At 40.7% G+C, this 17,085-nt stretch overlaps 1 protein-coding gene across 1 annotated transcript in view; it reads right to left on the bottom strand.

Moving 5' to 3' along the window:
- Positions 1–17,085, bottom strand: part of Gemin8 (gem nuclear organelle associated protein 8) — a 41,275-nt gene that overhangs the window by 14,151 nt on the left and 10,039 nt on the right. The window contains exons 2-3 of the mRNA XM_038316835.1: positions 15,047–15,084; positions 12,899–13,355 (exon numbers count right to left, since the gene is read on the bottom strand). Coding sequence (XP_038172763.1) covers positions 12,899–13,355; positions 15,047–15,049 — 460 coding nt within the window. The 5' untranslated portion in view covers positions 15,050–15,084. The remainder of the gene's footprint in view (positions 1–12,898; positions 13,356–15,046; positions 15,085–17,085) is intronic.

The raw sequence follows: 17,085 nt of genomic DNA, 5'->3' as shown, positions 1-17,085 counted from the left end.
AGATATTACTAATGTAGAATTATAATCCATAATGGGAAAAAATAATCACAGGAAGTTACTCAGACTTTAGGAACATTTTACACAGCAGGAAAACACTCCTTAAATGTTCCACAGATAATTAGTTCAAAGGCAGAACAGTTTGAGACAAAGCAGTACAATAATGAGTGTTAAAGAATGTTATTTCTCCTCATTTTCCTAGGATTAACATGTCTTTCTTTATGAGATTTCTCTGCTATGTTGCCAAAGTTAACGATGACAGCATAACCAAGGGACAACACAAACGTGACGGAACCAAGAATGCCTTTCTGGCTCATCAGCAACAGACTCAAAACACAGGTACTTGCCAAGCCCAGTCATCTGATTGGTGTCCTTGTTCTGTGTCCATTGTTCCACATCAAATGTAACCCTGAAGTCAGTGGACAATCATCATTTTAGCTTTTATGAGGAAAGTGCACTTACCCCGCCCCCTTCCACTTTCTCTGACCTTCCACATCTATCATCTATCTCGATAGCTGCTTTTCTGAGCTGCTCAACATCTGTACCAATGAGATGAAGGCATTGGGTGGGATGGTGCACAGTCAGTGTGATTTCACACTGTCATCCCATTACCCAAACCAAAACAGCTCAGGAAACACTAGACTATAAGCCTTGTGAAACACTCCAGGTTTTCTAGAGGACAGATTAAGGGAGAAAGCGGTGGGTTCTTAGTGCACTGACCAAAGGGTCAGTCACTATGGACACAAGAGTGGGGATCCTCTAAATGGGCTATACAGAACATTCTGGAGCCCATGTTGCCCGAGAGATGCACAAACACATCTGGGCTCTTTAGTAAAAGTAACCCAGCAGTTAAACACCAAGTGGATTTTTAACCTTTTCTCTCATTCTCAATAGATGGCACTGCTCGAAGTCCAGAGCACACTCCAGTTCTCCACAGCTACCTGGTAACAGTCATCAGTCCACTGTCTTGGACACTGGTTCTACCCCTTTGTTTGTGTCAGTAACTGTATGTGGGCTGTATGCCACAGACACTCTTCTACACTTCATTTTAAATAGGAGTTCATTTCAACTTCATTTAAGAATATCATGTTCTCTGAGAACATGTCCTTGTTTTGAGCCAACATCCACCATAGAATCACATCTAATAAAGACCTGACCAGCACAACAGCAAGACCACAGGGGCAATATTTGTTTTGAAGGGCTTTCTTTCCTATGGGGGATGTTAACTTTCATTCATGTTCCTTCTAAGTATCAGGGATGTAATCATGCAGTTTTAATTAATGGCCATAAATTTATGACTAAAATTTACCCTTCTGAATGCTAAACTTTTTCGAAGTCAGGACCGTGAGGAGCGCGTTTACCCAGTGAGACGGTGGGACAGATCTAACGGGAGACCACCAAGTCCAGTTGGAATGGGACTGATGGAACAGGGGACCAAACCGGACTCTCTGAATGTGGCTGAGGGTGGAGGCTGACTGAGAAACCAAGGACAACGGCGATGAGCATGAACTCTACAGCATGGACGGGCTCACTGTGAGCCTTGTCAGTTTGGTTGCTCACCTTCCTGGACTTAGGGGGAACTGGGAGGACCTTGGACTTAACATAGTGAAGGGAACCCTGATGGCTCTTTGTCTTGGAGAGGGGCGGAGTGGGGGTATGGGTGGAAGGAAGGGGAGGGAAAGGGGGGGAGGAGGAGGGGAGAAGACGGAAATTTTTAATAAAAAAATGAGAAAAAAAGGAATGCTGTGACTGTCTATTTCCTCATAAGTAGTGTTTTGAGGAAGTATGTGAAAAGGAAATGATGGGCTGGGACAGCTTAGTGAGCACAACCAGGCTGGGGTGGGAGTTCCTTTGTTTCAATAGCCTGCCTGCAGCAAGGTAGGCCCTTTATCTGTAAGCTCCCTGACCAGCAAGGAGACCTGATTCTCTACCAGAAGATCCATCAGTGGGGTGAGTGAGTGCCTGACCCGCAGCAGCAGCCTGGGAGACAGAGCACAGACATTCCTCAACCCCCTATACTTCCTGGTCTTCCTGCAGGGGCTGCTCTCCCTGGCTACTGCCTCTCTCTTCCTATCCCATCCCACCTGGCACCCAGAAAACCCCTCCCTTTGTCCTCCCTTCTTCGGGGCCATAAAATCCCCCAGCTCAGCCTGTTTGAGCTCTGGGAACTTAGTGAGCGAGACCAGGTGGGTGGGAGTTCCTTTGTTTCAATAGTCTGCCTGCAGCAAGGTAGGCCTTTTGTCTGCAAGCTCCTTGGCCAGAAAGGAGACCTGATCCTGTAAAAGAAGATCCATAGGGGAGTAGTCAGAGGAAGAGATGGGCAAGCACCAATGCAAAAATTCCTCCAACAATTTGAAAAACAACATGAAAGTACCAGAACCCAGTGAACTTACAACAGGAGGACTTGAACACCTTAATCAAGAAGAAGTAGAAAAAACTGACTTTTTGAAAGTGATAGAGTCCCTTAAACAGGAGGTGAAAAACTCCCTTAAAGAAATGGATGAGAATAACAAAAAGTTTGAAGAATTGAGTAAATCCATAAATGATATCCTAGGAAACCAAGGAAAAACAAACAGATAATGGAAACAGTTCAAGAATTGAAAACAGAAATGGAGGCAAGGAAGAAAACACAAACCGAGGGCTGGCTAGATATGGAAAATCTAGGTAAACTAATAGAGACTACAGAAACAAGCATAACCAACAGAATACAAGAGATAGAAGAATCTCAGATTCTGAAGATACCATAGAGAAGATAAATACACTGATCAAAGAAAACAGCAAATCCAACAAATTCTCATCACAAAACATTCAGGAAATCTGGGACACAATAAAAAGACCAATAAAAACACTCCTCTCTCACCAATGAATACATCAATCAGACAAAAACCTAACAGAGAAATAAGAGAATTAATGGAGGTTATGAATCAAATGGACTTAACAGACATCTATAGAACATTCCACCCAAATAGGAAAGAATATACCTTCTCTGCAGCTCATGAAACTTTCTCGAAAATTGACCACATACTCGGTAACAAAGCAAACTTCCACAGATACAAAAAAATATTAGTAACCACCTGTGTCTTATCGGATCACCATGGAATAAAGTTAGAATTTAACAATAATTCTACCCCCAGAAAGCCTATAAACTCTTGGAAATTGAACAGTCAATTACTGAACCACCCCTGGGTCAGGGAAGAAATAAAGAAATTAAAGTCTTCCTTGAATTCAATGAAAATAAAGACACAACATACCCAAACCTATGGGACACTATGAAAGCAGTGCTAAGAGGAAAGTTCATAGATCTAAGTGCCCACATTAAAAAGACGGAGAAAGCTCACATTAGAGACTTAACAACACAGCTGAAAGTTCTAGAAAAAAAGAAGTAGACACACCCAGGAGGAATAGAAGATTGGAAATAATCAAACTGAGGGCTGAAATCAACAAAATAGAAACACAGAAAACAATCCAAAGAATCAATGAAACAAAGAGCTGGTTCTTTGAGAAAGTCAACAAGATTGACAAACCTTTATTCAAATTAATCAAAAGGCAGAGAGAAAACATGCAAATTAACAAGATCAGAAATGAAAAGGAGGACATAACAACAGACACAGAGGAAATTCAGAGAATCATTAGGTCTTACTACAATAGCTTATATGCCACAAAGTTGGAAAATGTAAAAGAACTAGATTTGTTTTTAGATAAGTACCACTTACCAAAATTAAATCAAGACCAGGCGAACAATTTAAACAGACCTATAAGTCGTGAGGAAATAGAAGCTGTCATAAAAACCTCCCAACCAAAAAAAGCCCAGGACCTGATGGTTTTAATGCAGAATTTTATCAGAACTTCCAAGAAGAGCTAATACCTATTCTCCTTAATGTGTTTCACATAATAGATACAGAAGAGTCATTGCCAAACTCTCTTTACGAAGCTACAGTCACCCTGATTCCAAAACCACACAAAGACCCAACCAAGAAAGAGAATTACAGACCAATCTCACTCATGAACATCGATGCAAAAATTCTCAATAAAATTCTGGCAAACAGAATCCAAGAATACATTTAAAAAAGTATCCATTATGATCAATTAGGCTTCATCCCAGAAATGCAGGGCTGGTTCAACATACGAAAATCTATCAATGTAATCCATCATATAAATAAACTGAAAGGAAAAAAACCATATGATCATTTCATTAGATGCAGAGAAAGCATTTGACAAAGTTCAACACCCCTTTATGATAAAGGTTTTGGAGAGGTTAGGGATACAAGGATCATTCCTAAATATAATAAAAGCAATATATAGCAAGTCAACAGCTAATATCAAATTAAATGGAGAGAAACTCAAAGCTATTCCACTAAAATCAGGAACAAGACAAGGCTGTCCACTCTCACCATATCTCTTCAACATAGTTCTTGAAGTTCTAGCAATAAGACAACATCAGGAGATCAAGGGGATTCGAATCAGAAAGGAAGAAGTCAAACTTTCGTTATTTGCAGATGATATGATAGTGTACATGAGTGACTCCCAAACCTCTACTAAAGAACTCCTACAGTTGATAAATAACTACAGTGAAGTGGCAGATTACAAGATCAACTCAAAAAAATCTGTAGCCGTCCTATACACAAAGGACAGAGAAGCAGAGAGAGAATTCAGAGAAACTTCACCTTTTACGATAGCCACAAATAGCATAAAGTATCTTGGGGTAACTCTAACCAAGGAAGTGAAAGATCTATATGACAAGAACTTTAAGTCTTTGAAGAAAGAAATTGAAGAGGACACCAGAAAATGGAGAGACCTCCCATGCTCTTGGATGGGTAGGATCAACATAGTAAAAATGGCAATTCTACCAAAGGCAATCTATAAATTCAATGCAATCCCCATTAAAATCCCAACAAAATTCTTCACGGACCTTGAGAGAACAATAATCAACTTTATATGGAAAAACAAAAAAACCCAGGATAGCCAAAACAATCCCATACAATAAAGTAACTTCTGGAGGCATTACCATTCCTGACTTCAAACTCTATTACAGAGCTACAGTAATGAAAACAGCTGGTACTGGCATAGAAACAGAGAAGTCGACCAATGGAATTGAATAGAAAACCCGGATATTAACTCACAAACCTATGAACACCTGATTTTTGACAAAGGAGCTAAAAGTATACAATGGAAGAAAGAAAGCATCTTTAACAAATGGTGCTGGCAGAACTAGATGTCAACCTGTAGAAGAATGAAAATAGATCCTTATCTATCACCATGCACAAAACTCAAGTCCAGATGGATTAAAGACCTCAATATCAATCTGAACACACTGAACCTGATAGAAGAGAAAGTGGGAAAGAGTCTACAACATATAGGCACAGGAGACCATTTCCTACGTATAACCCCAGTAGCACAGGCAATAAGGGCAACATTGAATAAATGGGACCTCCTAAAACTGAGAAGCTTCTGTAATGCAAAGGACACTGTCAATAAGACAAAAAGGCAATCTTCTGATTGGGAGATCTTCACCAACCCTGCAACAGACAAAGGTCTGATCTCCAAAATATATAAAGAACTCAAGAAAGACTTTAAAATGCTAATTAACCCAAAAAACGGGGTACTGATCTGGACAGAGAATTCTCAACGGAAGAAGTTCAAATGGCCAAAAGACACTTAAGGTCATGCTCAACCTCCTTAGCAATCGGAAATGCAAATCAAAACAACTTTGAGATACCATCTTACACCTGTCAGAATGGCTAAAATCAAAAACACCAATGATAGCCTTTGCTGGAGAGGTTGTGGGGTAAGGGGTACACTCATCCATTGCTGGTTGGGATGCAAACTTGTGCAACCACTTTGGAAATCAGTGTGGCGGTTTCTCAGGAAATTCGGGATCAACCTACCCCAGGATCCAACAATACCACTCCTGGGAATATACCCAAGAGATGCCCCATCATACTACAAAAGCATTTGTTCAACTATGTTCATAGCAGTATTATTTGTAATAGCCAAATCCTGGAAACAACCTAGATGCCCCTTAATGGAAGAATGAATAAAGAAAGTGTGGAATATATATGCATTAGAGTACTACCATCCTGAGTGAGGTAACCCAGACCCAAAAAGATGAATATGGTACTCATTAGTGGATTCTAGCCATAAATAAAGGATATTGAGCCTATAATTCATGATCCTAGAGAAGATAGATAGGAAGGTGAACCCAAAGAAAAACATGTAGTTATCCTCCTGAATATTGGAAGTAGACACGATTGCCAGGCAAAAATTGAGAGCTTGGGGGTGGGGGTAGGATGGGAAAAAGGGGAGATGGGGAGAGAGAAGTGAGAAGGGGAGGATGGGGAGAGCTTGGGGAAATCGGACAGTTGGGATGGAGGAAGAGTGGATATGGAATCAGGGAAGTATATATCTTAATTAAGGGAGCCATTTGAAGGTAGGCAAGAGACTTGACTCTAGAGGGATTCTCAGGTGTCCAAGGAGATGTCCCCAGCTTGCTCCTTGAGCAGCTGAGGACAGGGGGCCTGAACTATAGCCACACTGATGATTATCTTGCATATCACCATAAAACGTTCATCTGGTGTCGGATGAAGATACAGAGCCCTACATTGGAGCACTGGACTGAGCTCCCAAGGTCCAAATGAGGAGCAGAAGGAGGGAGAACATGAGCAAGGAAGTCAGGACCGTGAGGGGTGCATCCATTCACCAAGACAATGGGACTAATCTAATGGGAGCTCACCAAGGCCAACTGGATGGGGACTGATGGAACATGTAATCAAAGCAGACTCTCTGAACGTGGCGGACAATGAGGGCTGACTGAGAATCCAAGGACAATGGCACTAGGTTTTGATTCTACTGCATGTACTAGCTTTGTGGGAACCTAGTCTGTTTGGATCCTCACCTTCCTAGACCTGGATGGATGGGGGAGGAACTTGGACTGCTCACAGGGTAGGGAACCCTGACTGCACCTTGGACTGGAGAGGGAGGGGGAGGGGGGATGGGGGAGGGGAAAGAAAATGGGAGGAAGAGAGGAGGTGAAAATTTGTAAAATTATATAATAAAAAAAGAAAAAAAAAGAAAAGGAAATGATGACAGGTAATATAACAGGTGTTCCCAACACACAAAAGGAGTTTTTTCTTTTTACTATGCTGGGGTTGTACATAGTAGGTAATCACCTTAGCACCGAGCTACAGCCATGACAGATTTAGTTCTTGTGTGTATGTGAGTGCCTGCAGAGGCCTGAAGTTGGTGTTGGGTGTCTCCCTTGATTGCTCTCTATAGTAAAAACTGTTTTCAAATTGAGGCAGGGTCTCTCAATGGACATGGAGCTTCCCAGAAGGGCACTCTAGAAAGCCAGCTTGCCCTGGGGATCAAATCTCTGCTTCTCAAGTGCTGGGATACAGGTAGATGCCATGGCTGGCCAGCTTTTGTGTTAGTGCTGAGATATGAAGCTTGGTTTTTATGCTTGTGAGACAAGCACTTTATCAGGTGAGCCATCTCCATAAAACCCTCCAGGGTTCCTTATCCTACTTCAAATTTTGTGCTTTTGCATTTAAAGATATCATTCACTGGGAAGGGTAGAAGTCACAGGCAAGAACATGCCTGCTATTTAGACTGAACAATTGTGTTAAACACCGCACTGCTGCTGCTGAACCATCTAATTCACACATTCCTAACTAGTAGTAGTAGTGGACTAACTACTTCTGAAATATTAAGTTTTAAAAATTCACATATGCAGCTGGGCAGCTGTAGTACAAACTTTTAATCTCAGCACTTGGAAGGCAGAAGCAAGTAGATCTCTGTGAGTTTGAGAACATTTTGGTTTATAGAGTGAGTTCCAGGACAGCCGAGGCTATCGAAGAAACTTTAGAAACTTTATCTCAAAAAAAGAAAATTCAGATAAGCCTTTTCTTGGAAGTAATATTTTTCAAAATCCTGTGTTCTCTAACCCATGTTGTAAGTCATAGTGTTACGAGTACATATGAACATGCTCCAACACCTTACCTCTCATCAAGACCCATCACAGGAGTTCAATCCCTGTGACCCATATGGCAGAAGAAGAGAACCAACTCTCGCAAGTATGTCCTCTAACCTGCACTCCCCCAATAGATAAACATAATAAAAAAGAAACATACTCTATGAAAAACAAAGTATTTTTTCATAGTTGTTTAGATATACTTTCTTTTTTAATTATTATTTATTATTTTTATTTACTATGCATGAGTGTTTTGCCTGCATATATGTCTGTGTACCATGTGCATGTCTAGTGCCCCTGAAGATGAGAAAGCATTAGAACCCCTAGAACTGGAGTTACAGACAGTTGTGAACTGCAGGGAATGGAACCTGGGTCCTCTGGAAGAACAGTGCTCTTAACCTCTGAGCCCTGGATATACTTTCTACCATGCATCAAAGAAATCAAGAGTTTAATCAGAAGAAAACTGGCAAAAATATGAGAACAAATGGTTTAGTGAAGAATCACAAACAGATACTTGGTATAGGAGGTTCTTCTATTCATGTGTTGCTTTCATTGGCTAATGAATACAGAAACTGCTTTGGGCCTGATAGGGCAGAACTTAGGTAGGCGGAGAAGACAGAACTGAATGCTGGGAAGAAGAGCAGAGTCAGAGAGAGCCACCATGGAGCTGCCAGAGTCAGACATGCTGAATCTTTCTCGGGAAGCCACTGCCATGTGGTGATATACACATTAATAGAAATGGGTTAAATCAAGATGTGAGACTTAGTCAATAAGAAACTAGAGCTAATGGGCCAAGTAGTGTTTTAATGAATACAGTTTCTGTGTGATTATTTTGGGTATAAGATAGCCAGGCAGCTGGGACAAACACAGGGCTCCCCTGCGTTGAAACAATTGGTGCTCCAATGTGGTCAATTGGATCCACATAAAACCTGTGAGGGCTTGAAAAGGGAATTCTAAACTACACACACACACACACACACACACACACACACACACACACACACACACATATATATAGAGAGAGAGAGAGAGGGAAAGAGAGAGAGAGAGTTTAACACAGCTTTTTGCTGTTTGCTGGTGGTGTGCCGCAGAAACATTTTCCTGACTCAGCAGCTACAGCAGGAAAAAAGTGGAGGTTTTGAAATGCCTACTTTCAGTGCTGTGCCACCAGCATGACCACTAACTCTTTTGGCAGATAGAGTATTTGGATGGGATTTGTGAGCAGATTGCTCCGGCTTGCTTGATGGCAACTTAGACTGGCTGTGTGCCTGGAAGTTGGGGCATGTGCGTGGTTCAGAGACTCGAGCAGCTCAGCCATGCAGGACTGGATGGGGCAAGCAGGCACTGACGTATTACCTGAGCAATGACACAACTTAAGTTTTTAAGAAGCGCTTAGCATTTTAAGAAGTGATCCTGGACAGTAAAGAATTACAGAGTCACAATAGGACAGATTCAGATATGAAAGACCTCTAAATGGGTCACAGTGTTGGATAGGCTTGGGAGAAGGAAAAGGGTATAGAGAGTCATAAAATAAAGTTAATGCTTAAAAAAGAGGGTAAAGTCTTTAAGGAGACAGAGTACAGATAGTCATAGACTAAAAGGAGTAAAGAAAAATAAGCCACATAAAAATGGAAAATTCACAGAGTCTGGATTATGTGTGTTACTGTGTTTTCTTTGAATTTTTTGACTTTGAAGGAGCTAAATACAGAGAGACATTTCATTGTATGGGCTGCTAAGCTAAACCAGCATGTATATTATAAAGGTATCATGACTTCCAAATTTGAATCTAAGGTTAAGTTGTTTTGGAAAGGAGGTTCTTCTTTTGTTTTTACAGAAGATGAGAACGTGTGGATTGCTTCTACACCAATATGGTTTCATGAACCAAGAACTCCTGAAAGGTTGTTGTGAACACCCTCAAAAAATTACTTTGCCCAACTGGTGACTGAGATGAACCTAACACACAGGATACACCATGAAAGACCTGATTAACAATGCCCCAATATAGCAGGAAGAAGTTTGGAGAAAAATAACTATGCCCATATTCCCAAATATTGCTTATAACTGTTTGTTTATATTTAAAGAGGGATATGATATAAATATGAATAATTTGCATTAGTATGGATTTTGATTTATACAAATTTAAGGTCAATTTCGTTATACATATATACTTCTGATCTTGATCAAGGCATCGATTGTGCAGGTCATTCAAAACTGCAATGTACAATCAAGAAATACAGGTCAACAGAGAGTCATCTTTATTAGTCAAGCCTATAGTCACGCCAGCCAGATTTTCCAGATGCACAGAGATATACCTCAGTCAGACAGGCATTCCTCAAGTCTTTCAGAGACCTTCAGAATATGGCATTTAAATGTTCTAAAATTTTAGGACCCTTCATGACGATGAGACACATCCGATCCCGGCAGCACAAGCCACTCCAAAAGGATGACGGGCATCGAAGAGGTTTCCCATGGAGGCGGCTAGCCATTTGGGCAAGAAACTGCTCCTGCCTGGACTGCTTCACTGGACATGCAGGATCCACAGAGAAATGACCGATGAACTTGCCCAAAGGTGAGATGATCCTTCAGAGTTCCTGCCTCACGAAAGAGTCTATGAAACATTCTACAGGACACAGAAGAAAGTGACTGAAAACTGCCAATATAGGCAGAACTGGCCTTGAAATTTCCTGCTTTGTGGAAAAGTCTGCTGGATACTATGGACCTGTAGGCTGAAGGTTGATGCCCCAATGGTACTGAAGAACTTTGAACGACTGTCCAGGCAGCAAGATGTCTCTGTCAATTCTAGAGTTGTGGAAATTGTTTATAATGCACCTCATATTTACTTAGGTAATATTATATCCTTCTGGAGTCTTTGATGGAGTTGAAGAATTTATAGTTACAGTTTTCCTTAGTTATGATAAAAGATAAAGTAGATATAAATATTGTAACTAATTCTTGCTTGATAGCTGCTTTGTTATATGTATTTTTACTATGTTAAAGTTAAAGCGTTCCTTTTTGTTTAAACAGAAAAGGGGAAATGGTATAGGAGGTTCTTCTGTTCATGTGTTGCTTTCACGGGTTAATGAATATAATGCTTTGGGCCTGATAGGGCAGAACTTAGGTAGGCAGAGAAGACAGAACTGAATGCTGGGAAGAAGAGCAGAGTCAGAGAGAAGCCATGGATCTTCTGCCTGAGACAGATGCTGGTTAGAATCTTGCCAGTAAACCACAGTAATGTGGCGATACACAGATTAATAGAAATGGGTCAAATTAAGATGTAAGAATTAGCCAATAAAAAACTAGAGCTAATGGGCCAAGCAGTGTTTTAATGAATACAGTTTCTATGTGACTATTTCAGGTGTAAGATAGACAGGTGGCCAGGACAAACAAAGGGCCCCCCTCTCATTGCAACAGATACTAAATAAATAAATAAATAGATAAATAAATAAATAATCTTTCATCCAAAGTCTGATGTAGGAGGGTCTTCTATCTATCTGTTGCTTTCATTGGTTAATTAATAAAGAAAACTGCTTGGCCTGATAGGTCAGAAGATAGGTAGGCGGGGATGACAGAACAGAATTGTGGGAGGAAGAAAGCAGAGACAGGCAGATGCCATGCTTCTCCTACCCAAGATGGACTGTGGTTAGAATCTTCCTGGTAAGCCACCACTTGGTGGTGGTACACAGATTATTAGAAATGGGTTAATCAAGATGTGAGAGTTAACCAATAAGAGGCTAGAACTAACAGGCCAGGCAGTGTTTAAATGAATACAGTTTCCAGGTAATTATTCTAAGCTAGCCGTGTGGGAGTTGGGCGGGATGAAAAGCAGGTTGGCTCGCCTCATCACTACAAAAGTCTGCTGCTCAATTCCGTGTATCAACTAGGGATCAATAAATGCTAATCTATTGTTAAGAGGGCACAGATATCTTAAAATTGAAATGAAACTTTTCTACTTTGAAGCTTCTAGGTTTCTGTTTATTAGAAAATTCTGAGCAAGGAGCTGGCTTTAGTGGTGCATATCATTATTACCAGTATTCAGGAGGCTGAGTCAGGAAGATCAGAAATTCCAGGTTAGCCTGGGCCATACGGGAAGACTCTGTCTCAAAACTCCAACCAATCAACCAACAAAATGAAAATTCTACATAAAATACACAATGAGACCCTATTGAAAGGTGTCTTGAGACTGAATACTAGTTGTAATAGGAAAGAAGTATCTGTAAATCTTCAAGGGCACTTGAAACAATAATAAATGATCTAGTGAACACTGCCAATGTTAAATAGGAAAATTCCTGCTGTTGAACATACAGTGATAAGACCTCTATTGCAATGCTGTAACCTGTAGCGTGGACCAAACAGGAAAGCTGTATATGTGGAACATTCTATTATTTTGTTTAGGTTCATACTGACTCTACACTGCAAGGAGCTATATAGGACCAGCTCTGAGCTGTGTCCCCGAGAAATGGTCAGAGTACAGTATTTGGAAAATCTAGTAGTGTCAGGGAGAAGCAAGGCAAAGAGAAAGATGCATGCTAGCATGTAGTCAGGAAGAGCTGAATCCTAACAGCAAATGAGTAGCTGTGTAATTAACCTCCTTAAGCCTCACTTTTCTCATTTGTAAAATGAGTTCCATGCCTTGAGAGACTGCTATGTGGATTAGAGGGCATACAGGCATGCACATACATGCACATTCCATCTGGTTGAGTGTCTAATGCTCAAAAAATGGCAGAGGTATCATTAGGAACTCAAATGAACAGTCCTATATAAAAACTCTGGACCAATGTAATTGAGGCACATCAGCATAGTTTTTCTGGGCTTAGGACCAGATTTAGATTAACTGTACTTAAATGAAAAGTTCTGAGAACTTTTTATGTTAGAGAAGAAAAGAGGTGCAAATGGCAGGGCAACCAAAAGAACACAAGGTAACAGGCCCGAACTTACGCCGCTCTTCTCTGTGTCTCTCAGTCTCTGCAAAGTACTGGCGGAGCTCCTCAGTGATTTCCATATTGCTCAGGTCGCATTCTATTTCATTATCTGAATCCGACTCCATCTCTTCCTCTTCATATGGGCCTTCATCTTCTCTTGTGGTTGCCTGGATTCTACTGCTATCATACAAAGGCTGCCCAGAGCTTTGGAGATAGGAAACACTGTAGGGAGGCTCCTGCCAGACCATGTGTTGGCCTTGATAGTTCCAAGGATGCCCAGCCTCATAAGCAACAGAGTTCCAGGGAAGAACTCCTTGAGGGTAGAACCATGGGGAAGTGAAACAGGAATTCCTGGACTTCCTGTAGACATTCTGGTGGGTTCGCATCCAAACCATTGCATGATGATAATGTCGCCAATATCTTGCATATACTGGGTGAGAATACCAAGATTCACTAGTTCTCCATTTTGAAGTCTATGGAATGGACACATAAGAGACATCAAATGGTTCATTCTCTAAAGAATCTTCAAATGTTTAAACGACTAACCAACAGCTATTCACTGAGTGCTATCATTTCTTTTTCTGTTGCTGTGATAAAATACCAGGAACAAGAACAATTTCTAGAAGAAAGGATTAAAGAGGGCCTTGTGCTTCCAGAGTTAGTCCATTACAGTCAGGAGGCATGGCAGCAAGCAGCAGGCACAGGAGCCTGAGCAGAAAGCTGAGAAACCGCATCTTCAACCATAAACTAAACTAGAGAGTAAACTGGAAAGGGAACAAGGCTATAAATTCTCAAAGCCCATTCCATGTGATGTACTTTCTCCATTCAAGGCTACATTCTTCAATAACCTCCCTAAACAGTGCCACCAACTGGGGATCAGTGTTCAATTACACCAGCTTATAGGGGAGATTTCCTACTCAAACCACCACACTAGTATCTACTGAATATCTCCTTCCACAAGGATGCCACTAAGCATAAACAAAAAAAGTGTAAAACAGGTTTGTATCCACAACAGGGGGCAAATGTAACACATTTCCTGAGTTACCCACAGGACTATAGCTGAAGGTTATAGAGGCTTATATAATGTGATGACTGGTGTTGACAACGTCACAGGATTTAGAATCAGATCTCTGGGTTCAACTGTGGGGGATTCTGTCAATTGAGTCTGGAAGACCAGTCCAGTAGGTGGCACCATTCCCTGGCAAGGATTCTAGAGTGTAAATGGAGCAGAAGCATGAATTCCTCACCTCTTGCTCCCGACTATATCCAATATTACCGCCACGATGAACTGTACCTTTGAACTGGGAGCCAAAATTATTTTTTCTCCCTTAATGTGCATTTATCTGAGAATTTTATCACAACAACAGGAAAAGAAACCAAGGCATCGAGGCCAGAGGCAAATAAAGACTGTTTTCACTAAAAAAGCCTTCATTTAATTCACAGTATTTCTAGCAAGAGTCTACTTTAAGTTTTTTTATTAGTATATGTAATAACAACTTCATGATGACATCTCCATACTTGTACATAATGTATTTAGATCATATTTACCCCTATTATGCTTCCCCCTTTCTACTTTACTGGTTTCTTTCTATAAGACAAGAAAAAGGTCCTGTCATTTGTCATTTTGGCTATCTGTACTACTTCCAAGATAGAAATGAACTGCCAATTCTAATGCCCCCAATAGCCTCTGGTTCCTTTTCTTGTTTCCTACTAATCTGCTGGCTTAGTTCACTCCTCAATGTCTGAGACATATATCTAACAGCGCACGAGATGGTGCTTTTATTTTTAGTTGCTGATAGACAGGTTGAGTATTCCTTATCTGAAATGCTGGGGCCAGAAGTGTTTCAGATCTCAGCAGCATTTGGAATGGCTGCATACATCTTTACTAGAAATTCATAATCTGTACTACCTTAAAATCTGAAATTGTGTGTGTGTGTGTGTGTGTGTGTTTTGTTGGTGTATAAACATTTTTGGATCTGAATGTCTTGAAAGAATGAATTCACCAAGATTTTGGGCGGGTGGTTGGAGTAGGAGGACTATTAGGGATTGAACATAGGGGTGCTGTGCATGCTAGTCAAGTGCTTTACCGCTCAGCTATATCCTTATCCTAAATGTCAATAAAGACTAACTTTAAAAAATTTGTAAGAAAAATAGGTAATCTTACCATTGCTGCTATCGCTGATTGGAGATTCCAAGTGGGCACTGAAAGACAAACACAGTATGAACATTTGATCAGCGCTGCTATAGTACTGTCACAGCTATTTCATGGGCTCCAAAATAGCTCTTAAGAGGTTGCCCCTTGCCAGCATCATGCCTGATCTTCATGCATAAGAACCTGTTACCTGGCTTGTGATCTCATGATCTGGGGAAGAACAATTCCCTTAGGTATAAGTGAGTCAAAGGGCCATGCCTGGTTTTGTATTCAACTACTTGCTTATTGAAAGCAAAGTCTATAAAAATACTCACATAACTTTGTATGTATGTATAAAAAAACCCACTGCAGAGCATGACCTCCAAGCTTACAACAGTACTTTACTAGTTTAAGCATAGGCTAATGTCTATTTAAAATAAATGTTCTTCTTGAACATTTATTTATTATTTATTATGTATGTGGGTGTGCTAGGTGTGCCATGCATGCGTGTGGAAGTCACATGTGAATGAGTCAGTTCTCTTTTCTTCTGTGGCTCTGGGATTGATTCAGGTTGTCAGGCTTGGTGGTAATGTAGGCAGCTTGGCCCATGGAGCCACCTTGCCAGCCCAATCATGAGGCTTGAGAAGATTATCTTTCCAACGGACTGGAAGCCTCTGTTGGGTTTTGCCTTAAACTTGCAGAAGTCTCTTGAAACAAGAGGATTCTCTAGTCTCCACTTTGGTTTTGGTATCCTATGATATTCTTTCTTTAATCATTCCGCTTCCTTGCAGAAGGAGGCTCCAGAGGCATAGCATGTTCTAACTGCGTTTGCCAAAGCCCTGCTTTGCCAGTTTGGCTCCTTCTCCTACTACCTAGCCACCTACCTATTTGTGATTATTCACTCATCCACTGAATAACCTGCCTAAAGAGAGAGGTCTAAGCTCCACCTACACATCTTTTACAACCCACAAAAATTAATGTTTGGGCTGTTGAGACTGCTCAGCAGGCAGATGTGCTTGCCACATGAGACTGATGAGCTGGAACCCACAGTGAACAGAAAGATTCTCAAAAGTTGTCCTCTGACCTTGGCCTGTACACACACACACACACACACACACACACACACACACAGTGAATTAAAAGTTAATTTCTTCTCCTTGGTTAGAGTTTTTAAAATGCCTAACAACATCAGAATGTACTTTTAAAATAGTTGTATCAGACATGGTGGTGCATGCTTGTAATTCCAGCACTTGGGAGGTAGAGGCAGGAGGATCACGATGAGGTCAAGGTCAGTATTGACTGTATAGATCTACTCAGAAAACAAACAAACAGATAAATATAAACAAACAAGAAATATCTTAAAATGCATGTAAATTTAAGATCATATAAGACAAAACCACCAACAATGTGATACTTAAGGTTTTAGAAATTTTAGAAATCAGATTCTGAAGAAGCCCTATTTGTTTTACTTAACTAGAGGCCAGAATCCCAAAACCCCCAAACTGTTAAAAATAAAGCTGACATAATTTGTGACCTCAGTAAAATGTTTTCATGAGTATGTTAAAAACTAAGATGTTTCACTGACTATCCTTGTTTTCAGATTTATCTTAAGAAGAATTGTTAATATTGAAATGTAGCAAGTTTTCAAATAGGGTATTGCTAAAAGGGTTGTCATGACCTTCTGCAGACTTCTTTTAAACACAAGTACCACGTAAATTCAGGGATGTAACACACGGTTACGAACACACACACAGGTTAGAAACTGGGAGAAAGTAATCAAAAGTGTGTAAGCTCGCTGGGTGGTGGTGGCACATGCCTTTAATCCCAGCACTCGGGAGGCAGAGGCAGGCGGATCTCTGTGAGTTCGAGACCAGCCTGGTCTACAAGAGCTAGCTCCAGGACAGGCTCTAAAGCTGCAGAGAAACCCTGTCTCAAAAAACCAAAAAAAAAAAAAAGTGTGTAAGCTGAATAGATCTTTCAACTCTAATTTAAAGGTTTAAAACTGGGTTCATTTCCTGGAAACACAGCTACTAGCTAATGTTCTTTATAGGCTATGGAGGAAATAGAAAATA

This window comes from Arvicola amphibius, chromosome X (assembly GCF_903992535.2).
Source record: "Arvicola amphibius chromosome X, mArvAmp1.2, whole genome shotgun sequence".
Lineage (NCBI taxonomy): Eukaryota > Metazoa > Chordata > Mammalia > Rodentia > Cricetidae > Arvicola > Arvicola amphibius.
This window is presented reverse-complemented; position numbering and strand designations above follow the sequence as displayed.